We start from the raw sequence: 25841 nt of genomic DNA, 5'->3' as shown, positions 1-25841 counted from the left end.
TTCTCCTTCAATTTGTTAATATGGTGTATCACATTGATTGATTTGCGTATATTGAAGAATCCTTGCATTCCTGGGATAAACCCCACTTGATCATGGTGTATGATCCTTTTAATGTGCTGTTGGATTCTGTTTGCTAGTATTTTGTTGAGGATTTTTGCATCTATGTTCATCAGTGATATTGGCCTGTAGTTTTCTTTCTTTGTGACATCTTTGTCTGGTTTTGGTATCAGGGTGATGGTGGCCTCGTAGAATGAGTTTGGGAGTGTTCCTCCCTCTGCAATATTTTGGAAGAGTTTGAGAAGGATAGGTGTTAGCTCTTCTCTAAATGTTTGATAGAATTCGCCTGTGAAGCCATCTGGTCCTGGGCTTTTGTTTGTTGGAAGGTTTTTAATCACAGTTTCAATTTCAGTGCTTGTGATTGGTCTGTTCATATTTTCTATTTCTTCCTGGTTCAGTCTCGGCAGTTTGTGCATTTCTAAGAATCTGTCCATTTCTTCCAGGTTGTCCATTTTATTGGCATATAGTTGCTTGTAGTAATCTCTCATGATCTTTTGTATTTCTGCAGTGTCAGTGGTTACTTCTCCTTTTTCATTTCTAATTCTATTGATCTGAGTCTTCTCCCTTTTTCTCTTGATGAGTCTGGCTAATGGTTTATCAATTTTGTTTATCTTCTCAAAGAACCAGCTTTTAGTTTCATTGATTTTTGCTATTGTTTCCTTCATTTCTTTTTCATTTATTTCTGACCTGATCTTTATAATTTCTTTCCTTCTGCTGGCTTTGGGGTTTTTTTGTTCTTCTTTCTCTAATTGCTTTAGGTGCAAGGTTAGGTTGTTTATTCGAGATGTTTCCTGTTTCTTGAGGTAGGCTTGTATTGCTATAAACTTCCCTCTTAGCACTGCTTTTGCTGTGTCCCATAGGTTTTGGGTCGTCGTGTCTCCATTGTCATTTGTTTCTAGGTATTTTTTGATTTCCCCTTTGATTTCTTCAGTAATCACTTCGTTATTAAGTAATGTATTGTGTAGCCTCCATGTGTTTGTATTTTTTACAGATCTTTTCCTGTAATTGATATCTAGTCTCATAGCATTGTGGTCGGAAAAGATACTTGATACGATTTCAATTTTCTTAAATTTACCAAGGCTTGATTTGTGACCCAAGATATGATCTATCCTGGAGAATGTTCCATGAGCACTTGAGAAAAATGTGTATTCTGTTGTTTTTGGGTGGAATGTCCTATAAATATCAATTAAGTCCATATTGTTTAATGTATCATTTAAAGCTTGTGTTTCCTTATTTATTTTCATTTTGGATGATCTGTCCATTGGTGAAAGTGGGGTGTTAAAGTCCCCTACTATGATTGTGTTGCTGTCAATTTCCCCTTTCATGGCTGTTAGTATTTGCCTTATGTATTGAGGTGCTCCTATGTTGGGTGCATAAATATTTACAATTGTTATACCTTCCTCTTGGATCGATCCCTTGATCATTATATAGTGTCCTTCTTTGTCTCTTGTAATAGTCTTTATTTTAAAGTCTATTTTGTCTGATATGAGAATTGCTACTCCAGCTTTCTTTTGATTTCCATTTGCATGGAATATCTTTTTCCATCCCCTCACTTTCAGTCTGTATGTGTCCCTAGGTCTGAAGTGGGTCTCTTGTAGACAGCATATGTATGGGTCTTGTTTTTGTATCCATTCAGCCAGCCTGTGTCTTTTGGTGGGAGCATTTAATCCATTTACATTCAAGGTAATTATCGATATGTATGTTCCTAGTCCCATTTTCTTAAATGTATTGGGTTTGTTATTGTAGGTGTTTTCCTTCTCTTGTGTTTCTTGCCTAGAGAATTTCCTTTAGCATTTGTTGTAAAGCTGGTTTGGTGGTGCTGAACTCTCTCAGCTTTTGCTTGTCTGTAAAGGTTTTAATTTCTCCATCGAATCTGAATGAGATCCTTGCTGGGTAGAGTAATCTTGGTTGTAGGTTTTTCTCCTTCATGACTTTAAGTATATCCTGCCACTCCCTTCTGGCTTGCAGAGTTTCTGCTGAGAGATCAGATGTTAACCTTATGGGGATTCCCTTGTGTGTTATTTGTTTTTTTTCCCTTGCTGCCTTTAATATGCTTTCCTTATATTTAATTTTTGACAGTTTGATTAATATGTGTCTTGGCGTGTTCCTCCTTGGGTTTATCCTGTATGGGACTCTCTGTGCTTCCAGGACTTGATTAACTATTTCCTTTCCCATATTAGGGAAGTTTTCAACTATAATCTCTTCAAAAATTTTCTCAGTCCCTTTCTTTTTCTCTTCTTCTTCTGGTACCCCTATAATTCGAATGTTGGCACGTTTAATGTTGTCCCAGAGGTCCCTGAGACTGTCCTCAGTTCTTTTCATTCTTTTTTCTTTATCCTGCTCTGTAGTAGTTATTTCCACCATTTTATCTTCCAGGTCACTTATCCTTTCTTCTGCCTCAGTTATTCTACTATTGATCCCATCTAGAGTATTTTTAATTTCATTTATTGTGTTTTTCATCATTGCTTGGTTCCTCTTTAGTTCTTCTACATCCTTGTTAAATGTTTCTTGCATTTTGTCTATTCTATTTCCAAGATTTTGGATCATCCTTACTATCATTATTCTGAATTCTTTTTCAGGTAGACTACCTATTTCCTCTTCATTTGTTAAGTCCAGTGTGTTTTGAGCCTGCTCCTTCACCTGCTGTGTGTTTTTCTGTCGTCTCATTTTGCCTATCTTACTGTGTTTGGGGTCTCCTTTTCACAGGCTGCAGGTTCGTAGTTCCCGTTGTTTTGGGTATCTGTCCCCAGCGGCTAAGGTTGGTTCAGTGGGTTGTGTAGGCTTCCTGGTGGAGGGAACTAGTGCCTGAGTTCTGGTGGATGAGGCTAGATCTTGTCTTTCTGGTGGGCATGTCCACGTCTGGTGGTGTATTTTGTGGTGTCTGTGGCCTTATTATGATTTTAGGCAGCCTCTCTGCCAATGGATGGGGTTGTGTTCCTGTCTAGCTAGTTGTTTGGCATAGGATGTCCAGCACTGTAGCTTGCTGGTCGTTGAGTGAAGCTGGGTCTTGATGTTGAGATGGAGATCTCTGGGAGATTTTTGCCGTTTGGTATTACGTGGAGCTGGGAGGTCTCTTGTGGACCAGTGTTCTGAAGTTGGCTCTCCCACCTCAGAGGCACGGCCCTGATGCCTGGCTGGAGCACCAAGAGCCTTTCGTCCACACGGCAGCTCAAGAAGAACTTCAGTTTTGTCTTACAGAAGGTGGGCAGATATCTCTTCACGTCCTTTGGGGGGTCAGAGAGCGCTGGTTTTGATGTAAGACGATGGGAGAGAACGCCCGCCAGAGAAAGACTCAAGCACCTTAGTAGAGGGCAAGGCAGTGGTTTTTTTAAAGTCGCATGTGTCTTTTTGAATTATGGTTTTTCTCTGGGTATATGCCCAGTAGTGGGATTGCTGGATCATATGGTAATTCTATTTTTAGTTTTTAAAGGAACCTCCATACTGTTCTCCATAGTGGCTGTATCAATTCCCACCAACAGTGCAAGAGGGTTCCCTTTTCTCCACACCCTCTCCAGCATTTGTTGTTTGTAGATTTTCTGATGATGCCCATTCTAACTGGTGTGAGGTGATACCTCATTGTAGTTTTGATTTGCATTTCTCTAATACTTAGTGATGTTGAGCAGCTTTTCATGTGCTTCTTGGCCATCTGTATGTCTTCTTTGGAGAAATGTCTATTTAGGTCTTCTGCCCATTTTTGGATTGGGTTGTTTGTTTCTTTAACATTGAGCTGCCTGAGCTGTTTATATATTTTGGAGATTAATCCTTTGTCCGTTGATTCGTTTGCAAATATTTTCTCCCATTTTGAGGGTTGTCTTTTCGTCTTGTTTATGGTCTCCTTTGCTGTGCAAAAGCTTTGAAGTTTCATTAGGTCCCATTTATTTTTGTTTTTATTTCCATTACTCTAGGAGGTGGATCAAAAAAGATCTTGCTGTGATTTATGTCAAAGAGTGTTCTTCCTATGTTTTCCTCTAAGAGTTTTATAGTGTCCGGTCTTACATTTAGGTCTCGAATCCATTTTGAGTTTATTTTTGTGTATGGTGTTAGGGAGTGTTCTAATTTCATTCTTTTACATGTAGCTGTCCAGTTTTCGCAGCACCACTTGCTGAAGAGGCTGTCTTTTCTCCATTGTATATCTTTTCATATGATTCTTAATTCTTCATATTTTAGTAACTTTGTCTGAATGTCTGGGTATTGACCATTCTGCATCTATTTTTTCCTTGTCATGGGTTACACTTATGATCCATAGAATTCTTTTTTAATTTCAGGGAAGTTTTTTATTTTCATTGTATCTTTGAACATTTTTCTAATACACTGGGAATACCAGTTATGTATATATTGAGTCTTCTTGCCATTTATTTCTATTATGTTCTTTATATATATATTTAAAATATTTATTTATTGATGGCTGCATCAGGTCTTAGTTTCGGCACATGGGATCTTTCGTTGCGGCGTGTGGGCTCTTAGTTGCATTGCGTGGCCTTCTAGTTGTGGTGCACAGGCTCAGTAGTTGTGGTGCGAGGGCTCAGTAGTTGTGGTGTGCGGGCTTAGTTGCCCCACGGCATGTGGGATCTTAGTTCCCCAACCAGGGATTGAACCCACATCCCCTTCATAGGAAAGCGGATTCTTAACCACTGGACCACCAGGGAGGTGCCTGTATATTTTCATAGATTTATTCTTTTCCATTTTAATTTCCTCAAGACTGTGGACTATGTCCCTTGCTGCAGTTCAGTTGCTTATTCTACTTGAGTATAGCTTTAATGTGGATTTCATCAATTATATTGCTTTTATGTTCAATTCCATTTTTCTCATTCTACTACTAGTTCTGCTAGTTCACTTTTAATTTTACTGTTGCCTTACAGTCTCCTCTTTAAGTTCTTATGGTTTTGAAACTATGGATATTACTGGTGTGAATTTTCATGTTCCACTGGGTATTTCCTTTGATATATTTTTCATTTGCTTTTTGTGTTCCTTTCTTCCATGTTACTTTCTTAGTTGGTGTGTGTGTGTGTGTGTGTGTGTGTGTGTGTGTGTGTGTGTACATTACATTTATGTACTCAGTCAACTACTGAAAGACATTTATGTGATTTCTGATTCAGGGTTGTTACGTATGGTGTTCTGTGACTCTCTAGTACATGTCTTTTTGTGAATACATGTGTGCATTTCTGTTTGGTATGTACCTAGAAATAATAGAGTTGCTTGGCCAAAGGATGAGCATATGTTCAACTTTGGTGAATGCTGACAAGCAGTTTTCCAAAATGGTTGTACTGATATATGTTCTTACCAACAGTTCCAGTGGCTCGCCATCCTCTCCAACACTTTGTACTTTCCATCTTTCTCATTTTAATCACTCTGATGGGAATGCAGTGACATTGCACTGAATTTAATTTGTGTCAAATTAAATAGCATTGATTAACATATGAACTACAGTTTATGTTTATTGACCTTTTGAAATTCTCTGTTTTGGGGTTGCTTTGTTCTCAACTTGATTTGTAGGAATTCTTTATTCTGGTTTATATATCTTTTGTCAGAAATCTGTATTGCAAATATTTTCTCCCTTTCTGTGAATTGCCTTTTTACTCTTAATGTTGGATTTGGATGAACAGAAGTTCTTAATTTTAATGTAGTCCATTTGATCAATTTTTTAAAGAATAGCTGTTTTTTCTCATCTTAAAAATCTTTGACTATTCAAGGTAATGAAGATATTTTTCTCTATAACTGTTATTGTTCCATCTTTCTCATTTAGATCCACAATCTTTTTACAACTTACCTTTTTTTAAAAAAATAAATTTATTTTTGGCTGCGTTGGGTCTTCATTGCTGTGTGCGGGCTTTCTCTAGTTGCAACCAGAAGGGGCTACTCTTTGTTGCAGTGCGCGGGCTTCTCATTGTGGTGGCTTCTCTTGTTGCGGAGCATGGGCTCTAGGCGTGCGGGCTTCAGTAGTTGTGGCTCACAGGCTCCAGAGCACAGGCTCAGTAGTTGTGATGCACGGGCTCAGCTGCTCCGCAGCATGTGGGATCTTCCTGGACCAGGGCTCGAATCCGTGTCCCCTGCATTGGCAGGCGGATTCTTAACCCCTGCGCCACCAAGGAAGTCCACAACTTATCTTTATATATGGTTTGATGTAGAGATCAATATACATTTTTCTGTCCAGGTGGAAATCCAGATGACCCAGCACCATTTATTAAAAAGGCCACCCTTTTCTCACTTCACTTCAGTGAGACCTTTTGTCATAAATCAGGTAACTGATTATAAAATAAGGTGGACTGCTTCCGTACTCTCTGTTTTGTTCCGTTCCACTGATCAGTTTCTCCTTTGTCAATATCATACCATCTTAACTACTATAGCTTTATAATAAGTCTTAATTTCTTTCAGTATAAATTCTCCAGCTTTGTTCTACTTCAAGTCTGCCTTGGCTTTTATTAAACCTTTGTATTTTCATTTGAATTTTAAAATCAGTTTGTCAATTTACATACACATATCCACAAACCTGTTGGTATTCTGGTTGGAATTGCATTGAGTCCATAGATTTGTGTTCTTGTGGTCTTTATGCAGAGGTTTTACACTGGTTTTGTTTTGAAAACGACTCATTCCTTAATGGAATTTGCCATCTGCTGAAGAATCCTGTAAGGAAGGGCAGAAATGCACTGAGGACAGCCTCAGCTTCCTATTTATTGTCTCAAACACTGCCTCACCGATTCTATTTCTTTGGTCTGGGGAACACACCTCTTTAATTTGGGCTTTCCAGAAGCTGGGAAGGCTAATATTAAGCAAAGCCCTTGAAGCTACAGGCTCTGTGTTAGGATCTGGCCATTGATGCCAAACTTCCTGCCATCCCTTCTTGTTACCCAGGGCATTCTCTTTGGCACAGACGACTAAGTAATCGGAGTCAGTGCAGATATATTTCAGCATAGCTTTCCCATCAGTTCCTCTTCTGCTGCTGCTGTGTTGTCAAACTGGATTTTTGAGGGACATCCTTCCTTCTTCTGTGTGCTGTCCACATCCTAAGGACCTCTTGCTCCAATTAAAAGATCACTGGCTCTGCCTTTGCTTACTCAAAAAAAAAAAACCTGCATACATGTATATATGTTTAATCCTTAACTTGTTCCAAAATGTTTTTAATGGAGTGTCCAAAAATTAATATAACATTAAAGAAAAAAAAATGGCTAATGGGAATATAAAAATAAGATGAAGTATGGTGAAGGCCCAAAATGTATACGGTGAAAAGTATAAACATTTATTAGACATGGGCCACAGATTTGGTGAAGAGCTTTCTAGCAACCAATACAAAACAGAAACAGGATCTTTTATGTGAATCTATATCCATAGCTGAAAAAGAAACCACTTAGAAGCTCTTCTTTTAAGAACCTTAGCTGTGAGAGAAGGAAAAGAGAAAATAGAATATTGAATTAAGAAAGGGTTTTTCAATTAGAGGCCTGTACAGTGTTTTTAGATGAAAGTGAAAATGAGTGAGAAGAAAAAGAGTGAAAATAAGGAATATTGTGCTATCAACAAAGGAAGCACTACTGAAAAGAGTTGAATGTACACTTTTTTCTTAATTATACTAATTTAAAAAGTGTGACATTAATCATCTTTTTTAAAAATCCAGTATTGATTTACTTTGTAAAGTGAAAGACCTTTTGACAATCTGTCTGCTTTAATATAGCTGTTTTATTATTTTGGATTAGAAAAAGGTATGACTTAAATGAAGTATAACAGTATTAAGTCATTTATTTTTATCTCTTTATATATAGCTTTTCTCTCTCACACACATATATTTAGTAAATAGCAACAGGTATCCAGGTTTAAAAATAAAAGTACCTGTATTAAAGTAATTTGTGCATAAAAAATATTGATTTACTTGGTTGATGGTTGTGTAGTCTGTACAATCTGGCATTTGGTAGACTCAAGGTCTATCCTAAGGAATTTCTTTAAATTCAGCAGCCTGCTTTGTGTGCCCCCTCTCCCCATTCTATAATGTTTTTATTTGGCTCTTGTTTTCTAAGTTTTTGTTTTAATTTTTTAAAATTACATATATTTAATGTATACAACATGCTGTTTTGATATACATATATAGTAAAATGATTACTACAGTCAAGTTAATTAATATTAACCTTTTTGTGTGTGTGTGGTGAGAACACCTGAAATCCACTTTTAGCAAATTTTTCAGTATATAATAAGGATTAAAATGACTTCATGTGCTATTAATTTGTCTAAAAGTTTAAGGCATTTCCACACATGACCCCAACTTTTTGTCCTTAGTACAGAAGTCAAGGATGACGTTAAGTGCTACTGGATCTACAAAGTATGTGTTGGAATTACAGAATACACATTACTTTGGGAACATAATAAGGTGTATCAGTGAACAGATAAAGGCAGTGACTCAGTGATGTAAATATGCAACTGGGTCCTCACCAGTCCAAGGACAGGCCACCAGTGTACCAAAATCAGGAGCAGGTTAAGTGGGATTAAAATGACAAATGGCCCACTCTTCCTTCTTCTTGGTCAATCCAGACCAGGTTAAAAATAACCTGTATCCAGACAATTTGGTGCAGAGATTATGCCCAAGGGGCTGCTGTGCACTGTCTCAAGTAAGACATTAATTTTGATCTAGACAAGCTTTCTTTTTGTTTATTGTAGTGTCCAACAGCCATTTCTTCCTTCTATCAATTTAAAAATATAACTGCTATTATAAACTCATTATTTTAACAAATATTACAGCTTGCTTTTCTACTACTTATATCTGCTGTGTAAAATACCATTTTTCTTGTCATGGAAGCTGTTATAAAAAGATGACTTAAGTGGAGGTTTGTATTATGTATACAGTAACACATAATTCTAGTCTACTTCTTGCTAATATTTCAGTCTCCTGGAATGACAGAGCTATATTTGGTCTTGGGTTTGCAATTCTATTTTTACCCGGGGATTACCTCAAAACTTTATATATACTGATATATAATAAATAATTTAAGTAAATTTTGTAGCAACTTATAGTTCTGAAATGCATTCCCAGTTATCTCATTTGCATCAACATTCCATAAATATTTATTGATCACAGACTGAGTGCTAGGCAGTTAGGGCAGCTGTTATTACCCCCTTTTGATATAACAAATACAGTTGTTAAGTGAGGTGTTCAGGATTACACAACTACCAAGTGGGGAAGCTGGGAGCTGAACCTGGGCTCCTTGCTGAGAGGCAGTGTAGTGCCCTGCTGCTCTGGTTTAAATATCTGCTCTGCTGTGTACTGTTTAACCTTGAGCAATTACCTAACCTCTCTATGCTGTGGTTTGTTGTGCAATTAAGAGTGTTCATAGAGCACTTAGAACAGTGCCCAGGAAGTAGTAAGCATTAGGTGAGTGTTTACTATTATTTGGTGCTTGACCCAGTATTCTTTTCTACATTATGCTGCCTCTATCTCTACATAGGTGAACAGACTGTTTCCTCCTTTCCAGTGCAATATTTCTGTATTTCATAACTGTTAACTTCATTTGGCAAAACCACTATACATTTGTCCTTTGGCCTGTATTCCTAAAATGGTGTTTTTGGAATATCATACCTTTTAAAAAAACAGTCCCAGATTTACACTCTCATTTTCTAGAACACTAAAAATTGAGGCTGATCCATGTATGAAGAGATAATTAGTGGGAAACTCTTTGAAGAAAGGTATAGTTAAGTCTTTGTAAAATATAATTGCAAGACATCATTTTAAGAACAACTTGGAAGAATTTACTTTTTCCTATGTGTATGTGAGTACTATTGTAATCTGCAGCTTCTGAAAGTTTTCCAGCAATTTCTGTAATCACTCTGAAATTATCTAGTAAATAATTCAACATGTCTAACAATAGGACAAATACCAGATATTCTTTAATAAGGCTCCTCAATTACTACAGAAAATTTTAAATCAATTGTTTTTGTTGAAATGGTCCTGGAAGAAAACACTTTTATTTGCTCCAAAATCTTATACATTGATTACCTGAATATTTGCTAATGATATCTGTTTTTACAGTTTAAATTACCTTACTCAAAGTACAGAAGATGGGTAACCTAATCCAAGAGAGAAAATTGAAAGCAAAAAAAGTGAAAGACCTAGTTTTTCTTCTTTCTATAACAGGATAATCTATATGTTATTAAGCATTGTTTGGTTTGTATGTTGAATCAAAGGCAAATTAATGATGGCACTTTATTGTGAGTTTTCATCTTACAGAGTTTAAACATCTTCCAGAACCTAAATAAACGCCAGTTTGAAACAGTTATTCATTTGTTTGAAGTTGCAATAATAGCAACTGACCTGGCTTTATATTTCAAGTAAGTACAGAACTCCCTTGTACTCTGTGTGGTTCTGCCTTCCGTAAATGGTCGGTTGCCTTAAAGTTAAAAGGTATTTATTTACACACACACTTCTTTTCTTTTTGGATTATCAATAGAATACCCTTAAGATGCCTGATAATGACATCTGGAAACATATTTTAAAAAGCTAAGCCCCTAATATTAATTAGTTTATCTGAAGAAATTTGAATTAAAGGATATGCAGCAAGGTAGGTGCACTGCCAGAAGATCGACGCGACAAAACCTTACGAGGTGCCTTGTGTCCTGGTGAATTCATCGTAGTCCACAATCTGGTACTTAGAGTTGCAGGCTCAGACATCTGATCCTGCCAGAGTCTGAGAGCTGAAAAATCTTGGTGATACTGATGCACATTAACAAACTCAAAAAATGCTGAGTTATATACAGCAGAGCGCTACCCTATTTATAATAATAATAATGATTACCAAGGAGGCCAGATACTCCAAGCTTCCGCACAATTTCTTGTCGGTGAATTATAAAGTTTAAAATGCATTAGAACAAGGTGAACAAGTTATAGGATCTAAGTATTTAACAACTTGGATGGGCAGTATTAAATTGTGCCTCTCTGATCCTTCTTCATTAAAAATTTATGTTAAATAGTTCAAACGTGAGGACAGATATTTAGAAATATATAATTGATATCCAAATAGCTATAGCTCAGATTCAACAAATGCTAAGATTTTGTCTTACATCTTTTTCTTTTTTTTTAAGGAGAAAAAGTGATGCAATTGAGGCATCCCATGCCCACTCTATCATGAAAACCCTCTCCCTTCTCCTTCGCAGATACCACATCCTGATATTGCTGTGTATTCATCCTTCCCATTCATGTTTTTATATGGCATTAAGTGTGTTTAAAATTTTTCCATAAATGGTATCATACCGTGTATACCTTTCTGCAGCTTGTTTTCACACAACAATGTTTTGAAGATTTAGCTTGGTGGTAAATGGAAATCCAGTTCATTCTTTTTAAATGTATATTCACCTGTGTGAATATACCATAATTTAGCCATTCTTCTATATTCATGGACATTTAGATTATTTCCAATTTTTCATCACTGCCTACATTGTATATCCTTGTATATATATGAGAGTTTCTGTAAAGTACATATCTAGAAATGGGATTGTTGTAGGGTTTGCATATTTTTAATTTTATACCACATTGCAAATCTACTGCACTCCTGAGTAGGTATGCCAATTTAAACTCCCACCAGCAGCATGCAAGAGTCCCTGTTATCCCATATCTGGACTCTTCTTGATCTGGGCTTATTTAAATCTATTTATTTTGTTAATCTGAGTGTGAGATGATATCTTATCGTTCACACTTGTATTTTCATATCTTTTCATATATTTTGGCTTCTAATTTTTTGTTGGTTTTATGCATTACAGTGTTTCATCACAGCCTGTGGCCTTTATGTTATCTTTTTTTGTCACATGTAACTCTTAAGTTTTAATGTATTCAAACTTACCGGTTTTTTTCCCTTTCTGGCTGGTGCTTTTTCTGTCTTAAACCCTTTCTATGCCAAAGTTACACAGCCATTCCCTGTTCTGCTCCCCTTGCCCCTTTGATCCACTACATGGACATTTGATGAAAACTGGGAACATGAAACCTGAAAAGCACGCATTAAAGACACTTTTTATCTCTGGTCTTACATGCTAAAATTGTTGCACAGCTGTACCTTTTTTAGGAAGAGAACCATGTTTCAAAAAATTGTTGATGCCTGTGAAAAAATGGAAACTGAAGAAGAGGCCATCAAATACGTAACCATTGATTCAACCAAAAAAGAGATTATCATGTGAGTAGTCAGAATTTTATTTCTCTTTTGGCAAAAATAACTTGTTTTATATTTCTATTTTAACACTTTTTGTTTTCTTTTAAAGGGCAATGATGATGACTGCGTGTGACCTGTCAGCTATAACCAAGCCCTGGGAGATACAAAGTCAGGCGAGTAGTTCCCCTTTTCTGTTGCATACTCGGGCTCTGTCTAGGTCCCATGTGAAAGAGAACATGAAGGTATCAGGCAACCTCAGAATTTAATGACAGCTATCAGTTATATGACAATATATTTTGTAAGCAATTATCCTCATTACCCTGGTCTTGTCCTCTGAAACAATAGGTTTATAATTTACAAAGAAGAAAAAAGGAATTTAAGAAGTTAAGACAAAAGTACAATGTTCCCTGTTGGGTTTCTGTTAGCGAAGAAAAGCAAACAGCTTTCAAGAGCTCACAAATGTCAGTGAGACAATAGGTCATTTGGTCAAGCCCAGAACAAGGCAAATAGAGGGAACCTTGGAAAGAAAATGCTTTCTGAAAAGAACTCCTTTATCACTGGACTGGCTGTAAGAAGTTTATATAAAATTATTCAGGGAGTGTCTGCATTTTTAATAGAGGAGATAAAGGACGAGACAAGGATGAATCATTAGTGCCTTCATCCGTCAAGGGTGGCTTTGCACTTACAACCTCCTCTTCAGTGTGCTGTCAGTTACCAGATGGCACTATCTGCGAGGTCATATTTAAGGGCGTCTTCCAAGGAAGTTCTTCCCCAACCTTGGGTAGTGAGTGGGAGCCATTCATTTACCACTTGGTTTCTTACTAATCAATGAAAGAAGCTTCTCTTTCTCCCTCAGTTAATTCACAGGGAAAACCCTAAGCAGAAGAGGCCAGAATTCACTGGGTTCAACTATAAATGTGGATTTTATCTGTAAAGATAGAATAATCGGAGCCATCAACCCCCAAACCAAACACTTGTGCTCCTTCTGCACTGGCTGCCTGCTCTTCCTTCTCTATTCTTTGTCTACGTCATCACCCACGCCAGAACCTGGGGTCTTGCTTGAGTCCATCTCCCTCATTTCAAAACCATTCCTGTCCATCACTCTTGCTACCAACTTAGTTAATACTTTCCCTCTTTCATCAGAACTATGGTGGCAGCCTCCTAAGTGATCCTCTCTTATCATGAACTCTCCAACCTTCCTCTGAGCTGCTGCTGGGACTGCTTATAAATAGACCTCTGCTTGGCCACAGCATTGCTTAAAAGCCTTCTAAACTCCCCAATGCTGGAGGTTTTCAACCTTTTTTTAAAGAAAGAAGCAAAGTCTATTTTTCTCACACAAAAAGTTGTACAAAGATCACTTTATAAAAGAGAAAAAAGCAAAGTTACTTTAGCTTAAATTTCTCTTGGCATCCACTTTTGTGCCACTCATGCACTTTGGAGGGACCCTATGGCTCAAAGAATAAGAACTACTGGCCCAGAGAATCAGGTTAAACTTCCCAGCAAAGCTTACATGGCCTGTCATTACCTGTCCTTAACTCCTGCTCCCCAGTTTCTTTCTTTTCACTCTTTCCCATGTCACCGCCTCACACTCTAAGCTCCTACTCACATAACAGCTGGATGTTGGGGACTTCCCTGGTGGCGCAGTGCTTGAGAATCCACCTGCCAATGTAGGGGACATGGGTTCGAGCCCTGGTCGGGGAAGATCCCACATGCCGCGGAGCAACAAAGCCCGTGCACCACAACTACTGAGCCTGTGAGCCAAAACCACTGAAGCCCACGCACCTAGAGCCTGTGCTCCGCAACAGGAGAGGCCACCGCAATGAGAAGCCCGCACGTCGCAACGAAGAGTAGCCCCCACTCGCCGCAACTAGAGAAAGCCCGCACGCAGCAATGAAGACCCAACACAGCCAAAAATTAAAAAAAAAAAAAAAAAGCTGGATGTTGAATTTTATCTGTACATAGTCTTCCCCCCTTCTTTATTGGCAAACTACTAGTCATCCTTGATGATACAGCATAAATGCAACCTCCCTTATCTTTCTCCCTTCTCCTTGATCCACAGCAGTTCATACTGTTACTATTATAGCACTTACCACATTGTTTACATGACTGTCTTCATTAGACTGTGAGCATCTTAAAGATAAAGGTCACATGTTACTCCTCTTGGTAAGCCTGGCTCATGCCAATGTAAGGCAGCTAGCAGGTTTTCAATAAACTTGATAAATACTGGTTTTTAAAAAACTATAAATGAACCCTCAAATATCCTCACACCATAATCAGATGAAGCTGTGTTCTAAACTGCATGTATGTGCACAAACACACATGCAGATACATGCTAGATGCTAAGAGATAAGCAGGACAAGAGGAGGATCTGGGAAGCTTTAGAGCATGAAGCAGAATGTAATGGAATTACAATCTCCCATCTCCCCCTTTTGTTGTTGAGAGGTGGTGGCAATAGCAAATAGGAGATAGGCACTCCTAGAATGAGTCTACCACACTGAAGTACGAAGAGAAATACCCTTTTCCCATTTCAATATAATCTGTAAATGACATCCTTTTAAAACCAAAGAGCACATGGCATAACAACACCTCAAGCATTAATTATAAATTCTATCCTTAAATGTCACAATAACATGCAAACAAGTCACTTTCATGAATCATGTCCTTCTTTGCAGGTAGCACTTCAGGTTGCAAATGAATTTTGGGAACAAGGAGATCTGGAGAGAACAGTGCTGCAGCAACAACCAATTGTAAAGACCTTGACATAAAAATGCACTACTTATTAAAAATTATCAATACAAATCAGTCTATCTTGTTCACTGAATCTCAGAAAAAGATCTTTAAAGAATTTCTCTTTCTAGCCTATGATGGACAGAAACAAAAAAGATGAACTACCTAAACTTCAAGTTGGATTTATTGACTTTGTTTGTACGTTTGTATATAAAGTAAGTAAGTAAACTGATTATCTGAGTGAAATATATCATCTTCTGGATGAGAATTTTTCTTTCAAACTGTAACCAAAATCAAAGTCACCCTCAAGGAAAGTCATTAGGGAAAGTCATTAGTCCTTGTTTCTCGAAGGTAGTTTGAGGTATTATCTTAATCTCTCATTCAGGGGTGGAATGAAAGGTGAGAGGACTCAGATGTAAGCAAATGGAACTTACTTAGGCAGGCAGGAAGGAAAACAGCTACCTTTCCCACTTCTGAGGCACTGAGTTAATCTCATCCTAGCAGCTCTGAGCGCTGTAATAATTCCTTAGGGCTCCTTCTCTGCATATGAAAAGTACTAAAAATGAACTATATGATCTAAGTAGTTTCTGACCTAAAATTCTATCTAGGAGTTCTCACGGTTTCACAAAGAAATCATACCTATGCTGAATGGTCTTCAAAACAACAGAGTGGAATGGAAATCCCTAGCTGATGAGTATGATGCAAAGATGAAGGTAACTGAAGAGAAGAAAAAGCAGGAAGAAGGAAATACGACTGAAAAAGGTAAGATGGAATCTGTTTTGACTTCTTGTAAAGTAGCTGAAAGTCAAGCAGAGCTTAATCTCAGGACAAAAGCATAAAAAGTAAATGCAAACAGGAAATTTGCTTTACTGCACACAGACTGGTAATTACAAGAAGCTGATTAGTGGTTTTCAGGGATTTTTATCCCCCTCAAACAAGATCTTACTTTGTAATTCCAGATGGAGTTGATTGGTCCAGTTGAAGTAGAGGTTAGGGTTAGGTTTCTTCATCCACTCTAGAATATGGCTCCTGAGGTACCTCTGCAGAATACTGAGTTTTTAGAAATAATATGAAAACCATAGAATCAGTGGGATCAATCAGGATTAGGTGAGAAAATAATTTTAGTCCTAACATTATGCTTTAGCTGTGAGACTTGGGGCATCTTGCTTAACCTGTCTGAGCCTAATGTTCCTCTCCAGATAATGAGAAGGTTTTACAGATCTCCAGCCTCACTTCCAGACCTAAGGAAGCCCTAGATGTAAAGCTGGTCAGCTGAGTGGGGTGACTTGACCGGTACCCCAAGACTTTGCCTATGCCTCAGATGTCTCTACTTAGTGCTGTTTATCCTGATGAAATTTCTACTCCTAAAGTCACTCAGTTAGGTTGAAGATAATCTTCAGAAAGCCTCTGTTAAGATGCTTAGGATCACCTATTAGTTCATCAGATGCCTCAAACGTCATCTGGAAAGTGGAATACTAATATCATGATTTTATATTTTGTCTCAAGAGCTCAACACTCAAAAGGTTTTGTAAGAAATTCTTATTGTTTAACAAAGAAATCATCTCTATCTGGAAAGGCCTCATAAAAAAAAGAAGATGCAACATTCTTTTTAGATGGTTCTTATATTTAGTGGTATTTTAAAGAAGTCGTAGAGGGAGAAAGCATTTTGCTTAAAGGGTTAAGGATATCCTTCAACAGAATAAAAACAGGAGTTACTGACTCTGGGATATACATCCATTTACATATTTATTGGGTGTGTAGTCTGTATGAGGCCCTGTGTTAGGCAGGCCCTGGGGAAAGATTGGGGTCCTTATCTCACAGAGCTTACTACCTGGTGGGGGAGCTAGACAAACCAACAAATTAACAATTGATTATCTAACTAACTATAACTATCAGAGGAAGCATGAGGTATGTACCTGGGGCATCCGGGAAGACTTTCCTAAAGGATGCTTATACTAACTGGGAAGGCTTTCTTAAAGGATGCTTATGCTAAACGTAAGACTACGTAGGCTTTGCCTAAGCAGAGAAAGGAGGAGGAGTTGAAGAGGAAAGAACAGAATGTGCACAAAGGCCTTGAAGTGGAAATAAGCTTGGTGCAATTAAAGAACTTAAAAACTGGTGTAGCTGGAGTCTAGAGAGCTACAAAGGAGGGCAAAGTGCCAGATGAAGCTGGGAATGCAGGAAGCTCTGCCAGACAGTGTGTTGCCTTGAAGGCCTTGCTAAGGATTTGTCTTCCAGAGAGCACTGGGAAATCCTTAAAGGGATTTAAACAGGAAAGTGATAACATCTGATTTGCACTTCAAAAAGATAACAAAAATGGTCATTTTTACTGAGCAAGTGAAAAGAAAAGGTATTTCTTAGTACAATTAATCTTTACCTCAATTTTATGATGAACAGGTTATCAAGCCCTTTAAGTGGCTCCTAACTATTTTTTTTTTAGTATTCAGTATATTGGATATGGATCTTCTATCCTTATTTACATAAAAAATTACTTCCAAATTTTTTTCCTACTACACTGAGAAGTCTCTGTAAACTAAGAATATTATTTTATCTCCAGGCAACAAGGTTTGTGCCTGGCACAAAGCAAAAACTCAGATTTCTGGATCGCATAGTTCAGTGGTTCTTTTGTGAAACTGAGACGTTAATTGGCTAATCATTTATTAGATTTTATTTTCTAAATGGACTAATTCTGAATATGAATTCAAGTTTTTAAATGGTCAAACCCTTAGTACTTGCTGTAGGTTAAAACTATGAAGTAGGCTATAAAGTTACACTAATATTAGGAAAAAAACACTGTATATCCACTGACTCCCAATAATACTGCTTTTCTCCTTTTTACTAGCTGCAGAAGATTCAGGAGGTGGTGGTGATGACAAAAAGTCCAAAACATGTCTAATGCTGTAATACAGTCCAACTGGTCTAAATTTCAAATATTGTTTCTACATTTGAAGACAACAAGAAAACATTCAAAAGAACATCAGCAAATTTCATTCATCAAACCATCAAGTAACAGAGTAAGAGAATCTTCAGAAAAGCTACCCTGTGACTAGCATGAGAAAATATACTGCTAGCCTAAAAGCCCTGAGGGTAAAGTTAAGTTCAACGAAAGTGCAAAATAAGACAAAAATAAGTGCATTTTTGGTGCCAATTTGTTTTAAATTAAAAATAATATAATCCTGAAATTCGTCACCAATTCTTTTTTTTAAAGGTTCTTATTAACTGTATTCATTTACTAGGGCTACTTACAGCAAAATGCCCCAGACTGGGTGGCTTAAACAACAGAAATTTATTTTCTCACTATTCTGGAGACTTGAAGTCCAAGATTAAGGTGTTGGCAGGGTTGGTTTCTTGTGATGCCTCTCTCCTTGGTTTGTCAATAGCCATCTTCTCCCTGTGTCTTCACCTGGTCTTCAGTCTTCCCTCTTGTGGGTCTGTGTCCTCATTCTTCTTATAAGGAAGGACACCACTCATATTGGATTAGGACCCACTCATATGACCTCATTTTACCTTAACTACCTCTTTAAATGCCCTATCTACAAATACAGCCGCATTCTAAGGTACTGTGGTCAAGATTTCAACATAGGAATTTCAGATGGGACACAATTCAACCCATAACATTAATAATAATCATGATTCACACCTCACATCCCTTCCTGATCCAAAAGTCTCTCATCAACATGTCTTAATGTAAGAGTAAATAGAGTATAGAATGTGTAACGTATGTAAGTACTATATAAGAAACAAAGAAAAAGGATGTTAAATGTTATTCCATCTGAAATGCTTCTTTCCTCCACTTTTTACCCTTGATAATAGTGAAGACCACAGCACTTTTAGCAGCTTAAAAGTACATCGTCATCCTACACCCATCCTTTCCCCCAAGTCTGAAATCAATTATTTTATGTGTAACTAAGAATACATTCTTACATTCAGAACTATTCTTCTCACTGAAAGAATTATCAATTTATAAGACATTACCTGGATAATCCTAATGCAAGTTAAATCAGCTAATAAATATTATGCATTATTAAGAAGCATGTGATTTGATTATGCAAAAACTTTACTATCAAAAACAGTTCAGAAGGACTTTTAACAGAGATTACTTTAAAAAATGATTACTAGGACTGTCTACCAGGAATTCTAAATATTGACTTGTCAAGAGAAACTAATCAACTACTTCTACTACATGGTACATATCCGTACATCAGAGAAGATTTCTTTCTTATCTGTAATGACCAAATTATAAAACAGACCAAATATTAATTATACCACAGATTTTCTTGTAAAACGTATCTAAATTATAATGAATTGGTCTCTGAACCTCAAATGTTTTGTTATAGAGAAGACAGTGTTCAGTTTTAAGCAGTTGAGAAATAAATCACCATTTGTTATATTTTTACAAGTAAGGTACTGTAGAATTATAAGATTCTTCCTCTCACATTAGAATATAAGGTTCACGAGAGGAAAGATTTGCCTCTTTTTGTCTGTTTTGTTCACATCTCTATGCTCACACTTAGAGTAGTGCCTGGCACAAGGTAGGCACTCAGTAAACATGAATGAATATTTTGAATAAATACTGTAACAAACAGATATAAATGAAGAGTGCCTGGAAGTTAATAAAATATTTTTAGGGAGAAAAAAACTCAATATATACACCCAAATGATTGTTGTCTATATGTTATCACCTTTGGTGATATATGTACATCTTATTTTCATTGCTTAAAATAATTTTGAAACCACACTTCTAGGATTATTTTAGAAACTGTATAAGAAACCCTCTTCCTTTAAGCCTTATATAATTTTAGACCCCAAAATATCAGTCAGCTCAAACAACTTCCTCTCCTCATTCACTAGAAAACGAACTGAGGGGCAGAGATGAGGAGGTCTGCAAAAATAGGAACTTTGCTTAAGAGCAAGTATAAGAAAGCATAACTTCATATCCCAAACCAATGGTCTGCTGAACACCACTGACTACACTACGGCCAAGATTAAGATAGGTCTACTGGAGAATTAATCTTTAAACTCTAGATAACAGATAATCAACAAGGACCTACTATATAGTACAGGGAAATCTACTCAATATTCTGTAATAACCTATGTGGGGAAAGAATCTGAAGAAGAATGGATATATGTATATGTGTAACTGAATCACTTAGCTGTACACCTGAAACTAACACAGTGCTGTAAGTCAACTATACTCTAATATAAAATAAAAATTAAATTTAAAAAAATCTTTAAACGCATCATCTTGAGGCCTTTCCAAAGACTCCTTTAAAATATGACTCCCATTATCTGCCATTGTGTATGAATGGATTAAACACTGATTACATATAATGATCTAAATTTATAAATGAACTTGATGTCCATAAACCATACTTGCAATACCAAATATATGGATCTATTTTAAAAGGGTCTTTAAATATTCTTCCTAGTCGCTGTTTAGTTTTACAGGAATTTTATTTTCTGATGACCAATAAACTATATTTTTATCAGAAAATGTTTTAGCTTCATATATTCTATTACTAATATAAGTTTTGCCTCTGGACATTTCAACACTTTCCTCAGAAATCAAGATTCTTTTTCACTAAAAGTTGTGAGCTGAGAACGACAAAACAAAATTGTTTACTTATCTGTTGGTTAATAAACCAACACTGATTTACTGTTTTCTGATGGTTTAGAAATGACTGCATAATTATTTCCTAGATACTTCTTTTGTAGCAGTGTCTCACACATAACAGAAGCATGATATTTAATGAATAACAACTGTTTAATAAAAAGATAATCTGATACTATTTAAAAATAAGATACTATAATTGCCTATTTTACAGTTTAATGCCAATCATTCCATGTTTAAATGTCATTTAAAATAGCATATCTTCAACAAAATAATTGGAACGGTACAATCATTTTTTACAGGTCCTCTCTTACTCACCAAATCATGCATCTTCTCCTCTATTAACCTCTTGGCTGTTTATAAAAATGGGTCTGACCTTTTGAAAAAAAAAATCAATATATCCTTTTGAAAATTTGATGAAAACTATGGACCCTTCCCCCAAAAAACACACATAATTACAGAAGTTTACACATAGATTCTAGGAGTGTTTAGATTTCCTGAAGCACATCCACTGACTCTTGTGGGTATGAACCCCAAATTAAGAAGGTACATTTTGGACTTCCCTGGTGGCACAGTGGTTAAGAATCCCCCTGCCAATGCAGGGGACATGGGTTCAATCCCTGCTCCAGGAAGATCCCACGTGCCGTGGAGCAACTAAGCCCGTGCTCCACAACTACTGAGGCTGCTCTCTACAGCCTGAGAGCCACAACTACTGAGCCCAAGTGCCACAACTACTAAAGCCCGTGCGCCTACAGCCCGTGCTCCACAACGAGAAGCCACCGCAGTGAGAAGCCCGTGCGCCGCAACGAAGAGTAGCCCCTGCTCGCCGCAACTAGAGAAAGCCCACGTGCAGCAACAAAGACCCAATGCAGCCAAATAAATTTATAAAAAAAAGTTACATTTTATAAAATATCTCTGCATATAAGTATATCCATATCTGTATGACTGTATCTGAGACAAGCTCTATGCACACAGTATTGTTCAGTTAAATTATGTTACTGTATAATCTCTGCTGAAGAGTCAAGTTTCATGAACACATCTGCTGTTTTAGACTACTGGAATCTCATTTGGCCCCCTGTGGTATTAATTTACTTTATAATAAATTACCCATACACTGGGGAATCAAATTTGATTGTAACAAACTCCGTTAAGTGGTAGAGGTGAGATGGAAGCAAGAGAAATGTAAGGAAAAAAAGAAAAGGCAGCTAATGACAAAATAGGTACTCAAAAGAGGGGTACACGAAGACATACTTAATCTACTTTGTAATTTCGTGAGACCCCAATAATCCTAAAAATTTAAGCTGAGGCAAGGGAACATAAATGTGAATCAGTGGGGAAAAAAAAAACCTATAAAAATATAGGCACAATGGATCTCTGTACTAGAGGATGTACTAGGTCCATACTCTAGGAGCTACAGATGGAACAGAGTTGTAGATAAACAACTGAAAAGATAAATAGGGAAAAGTGCCTCCAATAAAACTGAAAAACTTCCAAAGCATCTGACATCCTGAGAGTAGCTGTGTTTTTATTTCCAAAGACAAACCACTCAAGTTGCAACTTGTAGACAAAATTTTGTGAAGAGTTTCAAAGTATACTTTCACGTTAAGGAATGTAGGCATCCCTCTTCCATCTCACAGAAATAAACCTTGAAAATATTCATCAAATTCTTCTTCCCTATTTAAAAGAAAAAGTATACATATTGATTAAAATCAACAATTAGAGAAAAAAATTACTAGGTGACACATTATATGAGATTAATAAAAATAAAATATTTTAATCCAACATATTTGCTGATTCATTTATATAGCAATATATTTCATGATTCAGGTATCAAATAATTCTCGGCTTCTAAAATAATCATAACTATACCAAGACTGATTACATTGAAAATGTAGATGTTGGCACGTCTCCCTGAACGTATTTATTACCTAAGATTTTACTTTGAAGTACTTTGTGAAATGTCATTGCTTCTCTTTACTTTTTGGTTGACTTTATAACTTACTCTGTTCATTCTCATTTCAAATTATAGCGTGATCAAAAAATGAATGAAAAAAACGATTTTAAGGAAAAATACAAGTCTTACTCCTAGGAATAGGGAAAATCTGCTTAGGCTGCAGATTTTATTACTCTGAGAAGAGTAAATATGTATCTGTAGCAGTGAAGATTATGTCTAAAACAAAGAACAGAACTCTGAAAGGAGATATTAAACTATAATGTGTTAAACACTTATGAAAATTGTAAAGTACTAAATAAATATTAGTGCTAGGAGCCAGAGAAGTACAATGGAAATAGCACAGGCTTTCAAGTCAGACAGTGTTTTTTAAGTCCTAGCTCTGTCACTTATTTGCCGAGCAAGCAAGTTATTTAACTTCTCTGGACTCAGTTTCCTTATCTATAAAATAAAGAACATCACATTTCCTCATAGAGCTGTTCTGAAGATTAAATGTAAGTACAATTGCTTTTCTCCCTTCTGGGAACAGAGAATCAAGCTAGACAAATTCTGTGTACCAGTCTCTTCAGAAAATGTTCTTTTAGATCAGAGATTCACAATGGGACTCCATCATTTGATTTTAAATAATTGTGAATGCATAGAGCCACCACAACCATGTTCAAATTTTAAAAAAATTAATTCCAGAATCAGATAAAGCTGATTTAAAATTACCTACAATTTGGTATTCTCCTGGCTACTGTCCCTTTTCCAAAGCATGACAGCAAAATGCAGTGGAATTTTTAAAATTATAGTAAAAACTTAAATATATGAAATTAGCTGAATTTCTGTGTGAACTTAGATGTCAGTACCTGATGTCAAGTTTTTATAAGGTCATAAAGAGCTTTGGATTATGAAATCCCTCTTAGACTTTATTCATGTATCTTTACTGCCAAAAAGGTGAGTTGAATCCAAGACCTATTCTGTCATTTTCAGCTCTTCAAGGGAAAGTTATATGGTCAAAAGTTCAGCTGATAGTTTTACTAGGATAGCAATACCTTTTTTATAATCTGATCTATAATGACGATTCATTTGGGAATTCTTTATTTGGCTGAAAAAAATAAAGGTTAAGGTCATAGAAAAAAACTAATCTTTTTTTTTTTTTTAAAAAAAACCTCTTTCCAACATACCTGAATTCTATTACACTGAGAACATATTATATAATTAGCAATATGTTTTATAATCAGCTTAAATTAGCGAATTATGATTGATTCAACAGGCCTTTTATTATGCACCAATATGCCTAGAGTAACAAAATGGGACTAAAATTTATTGAGCACTTACTATATTGGTAGCTATTGTGCCAGACCAGGTGCTTTACATTCTTTATTCTATTAAATCTTCACAATAAACTCTTTGTAGTAGGTATTATTTTATCCCCTTTCAACAGATAAAGCTCAAGTGGTGAACATCCCAGTATATGAGAAGAACTGATAATATTCCAGCCTATATGCAGACAGCTCTTCCAACCAATAGCAGAGAACAATGCATGTGTTGACTTGTGTATCTCTGGGGGCTAAGGTGGCTGTTGGCAAGAAGACTTATACACCTGTATATATCTGCAAGGGGCTCCCCTGTATAGGTTTATGATAATCAGAATATCATGGATAGGCTGCTCTGGAAGCTAGTAAACAGCATCTCTCTGAAACAATGTGAGCTGAGGAAAGATTTACTCACCAAGAGGGAGCTGGACAAGTTGGCTGTTTATGGCCATAAAGAATGGCTGGGAAAAAACTCTGACCTTAGCAGGCTAGGTGGTCCTTGGCTTTAAAAAGACATTCATGATGCTAAGTTTTTCATTAACTGTTATCAAAAATGGCTGTGGTCATAGCTTCCTAGACTGATGGAGAAGGTACGCATTATCATTGTCTATTAATACTATTATCAGGACTTACTGTGATTTTTCATCTGTCTCTGGTAGTGGGCCCTTCCAAAGTTCAGATTCTGAAGTACTTCCTTCCTCATCAGCGCTTCCTGTTCATTTAAAAGAGATTTTTAAAAATGTGCACATTACATTTAAAACACATTTTGAACTACCCACCAATGCAATTAAATAAATTCCAGATGTACCTGTGGTTTAGCTTCAACTTTTATGGCTCTCTGAAAATTTAATGCACTTTTCCAGACCAATAAATTCTTTTGAAAGATAATAAGCTGAGATATACCAAAGAGCCTCAGCAAACAGACCAAGGATTTAGAGTCTCATGGGAAACTTCTATAAGTTATACTGAGTTAAAGTAACAATTCCAATATTAACTCTATATTATAAAGGAATTATCTCTTGCAATACAGTTGTCTTTAATTTAGTTTCTTATTTTTATTGATCATACAAAAGACATGCAGGTTAAGATTTTTGTAGAGAGTATTTACATTAGGATCAAGACCTTAAGAACTGAACTAGTATATAGGACTAGCTAGTTAAATTATGAAAAAAAATTTGTCAGACTTAAAAAAAAATTAATGCTGATTACATTAACTAGAGGAAGTCCATTTCAATGAAGAAACAGATGTTCTCATACATTGTTAGGAGGAAATACCATTTTCTTGAGGAAAATCTGGCAATATAGATCACTTTAAAATATAGATACCCTTTGACCAGCAATGCTGCTTTTAGGAACTAAATTATTTACTTAGAATAAACGAGCACCTCAGATATATGTACAAAGATGTCCATTGTATAACAACAACAGCAAAAGAAAACAAGTTAAATCCCCACCAATTAGGGATTAAGGCTTGGTTAAATAAACACTATACAGCTATTAAAAAAAAACCATAGCACATCTGAATTACCATAGAAAAATGTGTATGCTATTATCAAAAATTTTAGAAGTTACAGAAAGCAGGCACAGTATAATACAATTTGTATTAAAACACTGTATCTACATATAGATATATATATTATTATTTATGAGTGTGTGTGTGTATATAAATAAATACACATACACACACATATATATATATATATAAATAATAAGTTTGTAAGGACCAACCAAACTTAACAGTGATTATATTACTTGTGGGCCTGGGATAGTTTTACTCTTTAAGCATTTCCAAATTTTTTTATATTTTAAACAACAATCATGTATTACCTTTAAAGATCAGTAATAACAATGTATTTTATTTTTAAAACATAACAAAATAGACGTTTCAAATGAATCGCCCTATATTCGTCAACTAAAAATTATCAAATACTGAAACATGTATTATGAGACAACAAAATTATATGCCACAAAGTAATTATGTTAGCAAATAATTCCTCTCCAATAATGACCATTAGTCTGGAAAAGAAACAAATTTGACAAATTTGACACAAATTTGGCCTGTCAATAAGAATGTACCTTAGTTAAAC

The 25841-nt window shown here is 36.2% G+C and overlaps 2 protein-coding genes across 3 annotated transcripts in view; one reads left to right on the top strand and one right to left on the bottom strand.

Moving 5' to 3' along the window:
* The window catches only part of PDE6C (phosphodiesterase 6C), a 66443-nt gene extending 48621 nt beyond the window's left edge, over window positions 1-17822 (top strand). Inside the window, exons 16-22 of the mRNA XM_007187479.2 lie at window positions 10259-10359; window positions 12084-12191; window positions 12277-12340; window positions 14840-14914; window positions 15026-15109; window positions 15503-15656; window positions 17737-17822. Of these exons, the coding sequence (XP_007187541.2) occupies window positions 10259-10359; window positions 12084-12191; window positions 12277-12340; window positions 14840-14914; window positions 15026-15109; window positions 15503-15656; window positions 17737-17798 (648 nt within the window). The 3' untranslated portion in view covers window positions 17799-17822. The remainder of the gene's footprint in view (window positions 1-10258; window positions 10360-12083; window positions 12192-12276; window positions 12341-14839; window positions 14915-15025; window positions 15110-15502; window positions 15657-17736) is intronic.
* A 4188-nt stretch (window positions 17823-22010) lies between these two features.
* Window positions 22011-25841, bottom strand: part of LOC103021005 (protein FRA10AC1) — a 40320-nt gene continuing 36489 nt past the window's right edge. For both annotated transcript variants that reach the window (XM_007187477.2, XM_007187478.2), the window contains 2 exons: window positions 24388-24466; window positions 22011-22179 (listed from right to left, as the gene is read on the bottom strand). In XM_007187477.2, coding sequence (XP_007187539.1) covers window positions 22137-22179; window positions 24388-24466 — 122 coding nt within the window. In that variant the 3' untranslated portion in view covers window positions 22011-22136. The remainder of the gene's footprint in view (window positions 22180-24387; window positions 24467-25841) is intronic.

Source organism: Balaenoptera acutorostrata, chromosome 16 (genome assembly GCF_949987535.1).
Source record: "Balaenoptera acutorostrata chromosome 16, mBalAcu1.1, whole genome shotgun sequence".
Taxonomy (NCBI): Eukaryota; Metazoa; Chordata; class Mammalia; order Artiodactyla; family Balaenopteridae; genus Balaenoptera; species Balaenoptera acutorostrata.
Note: the sequence above shows the minus strand (reverse complement) of the source record. Positions and strands in the feature narration are given on the sequence as shown.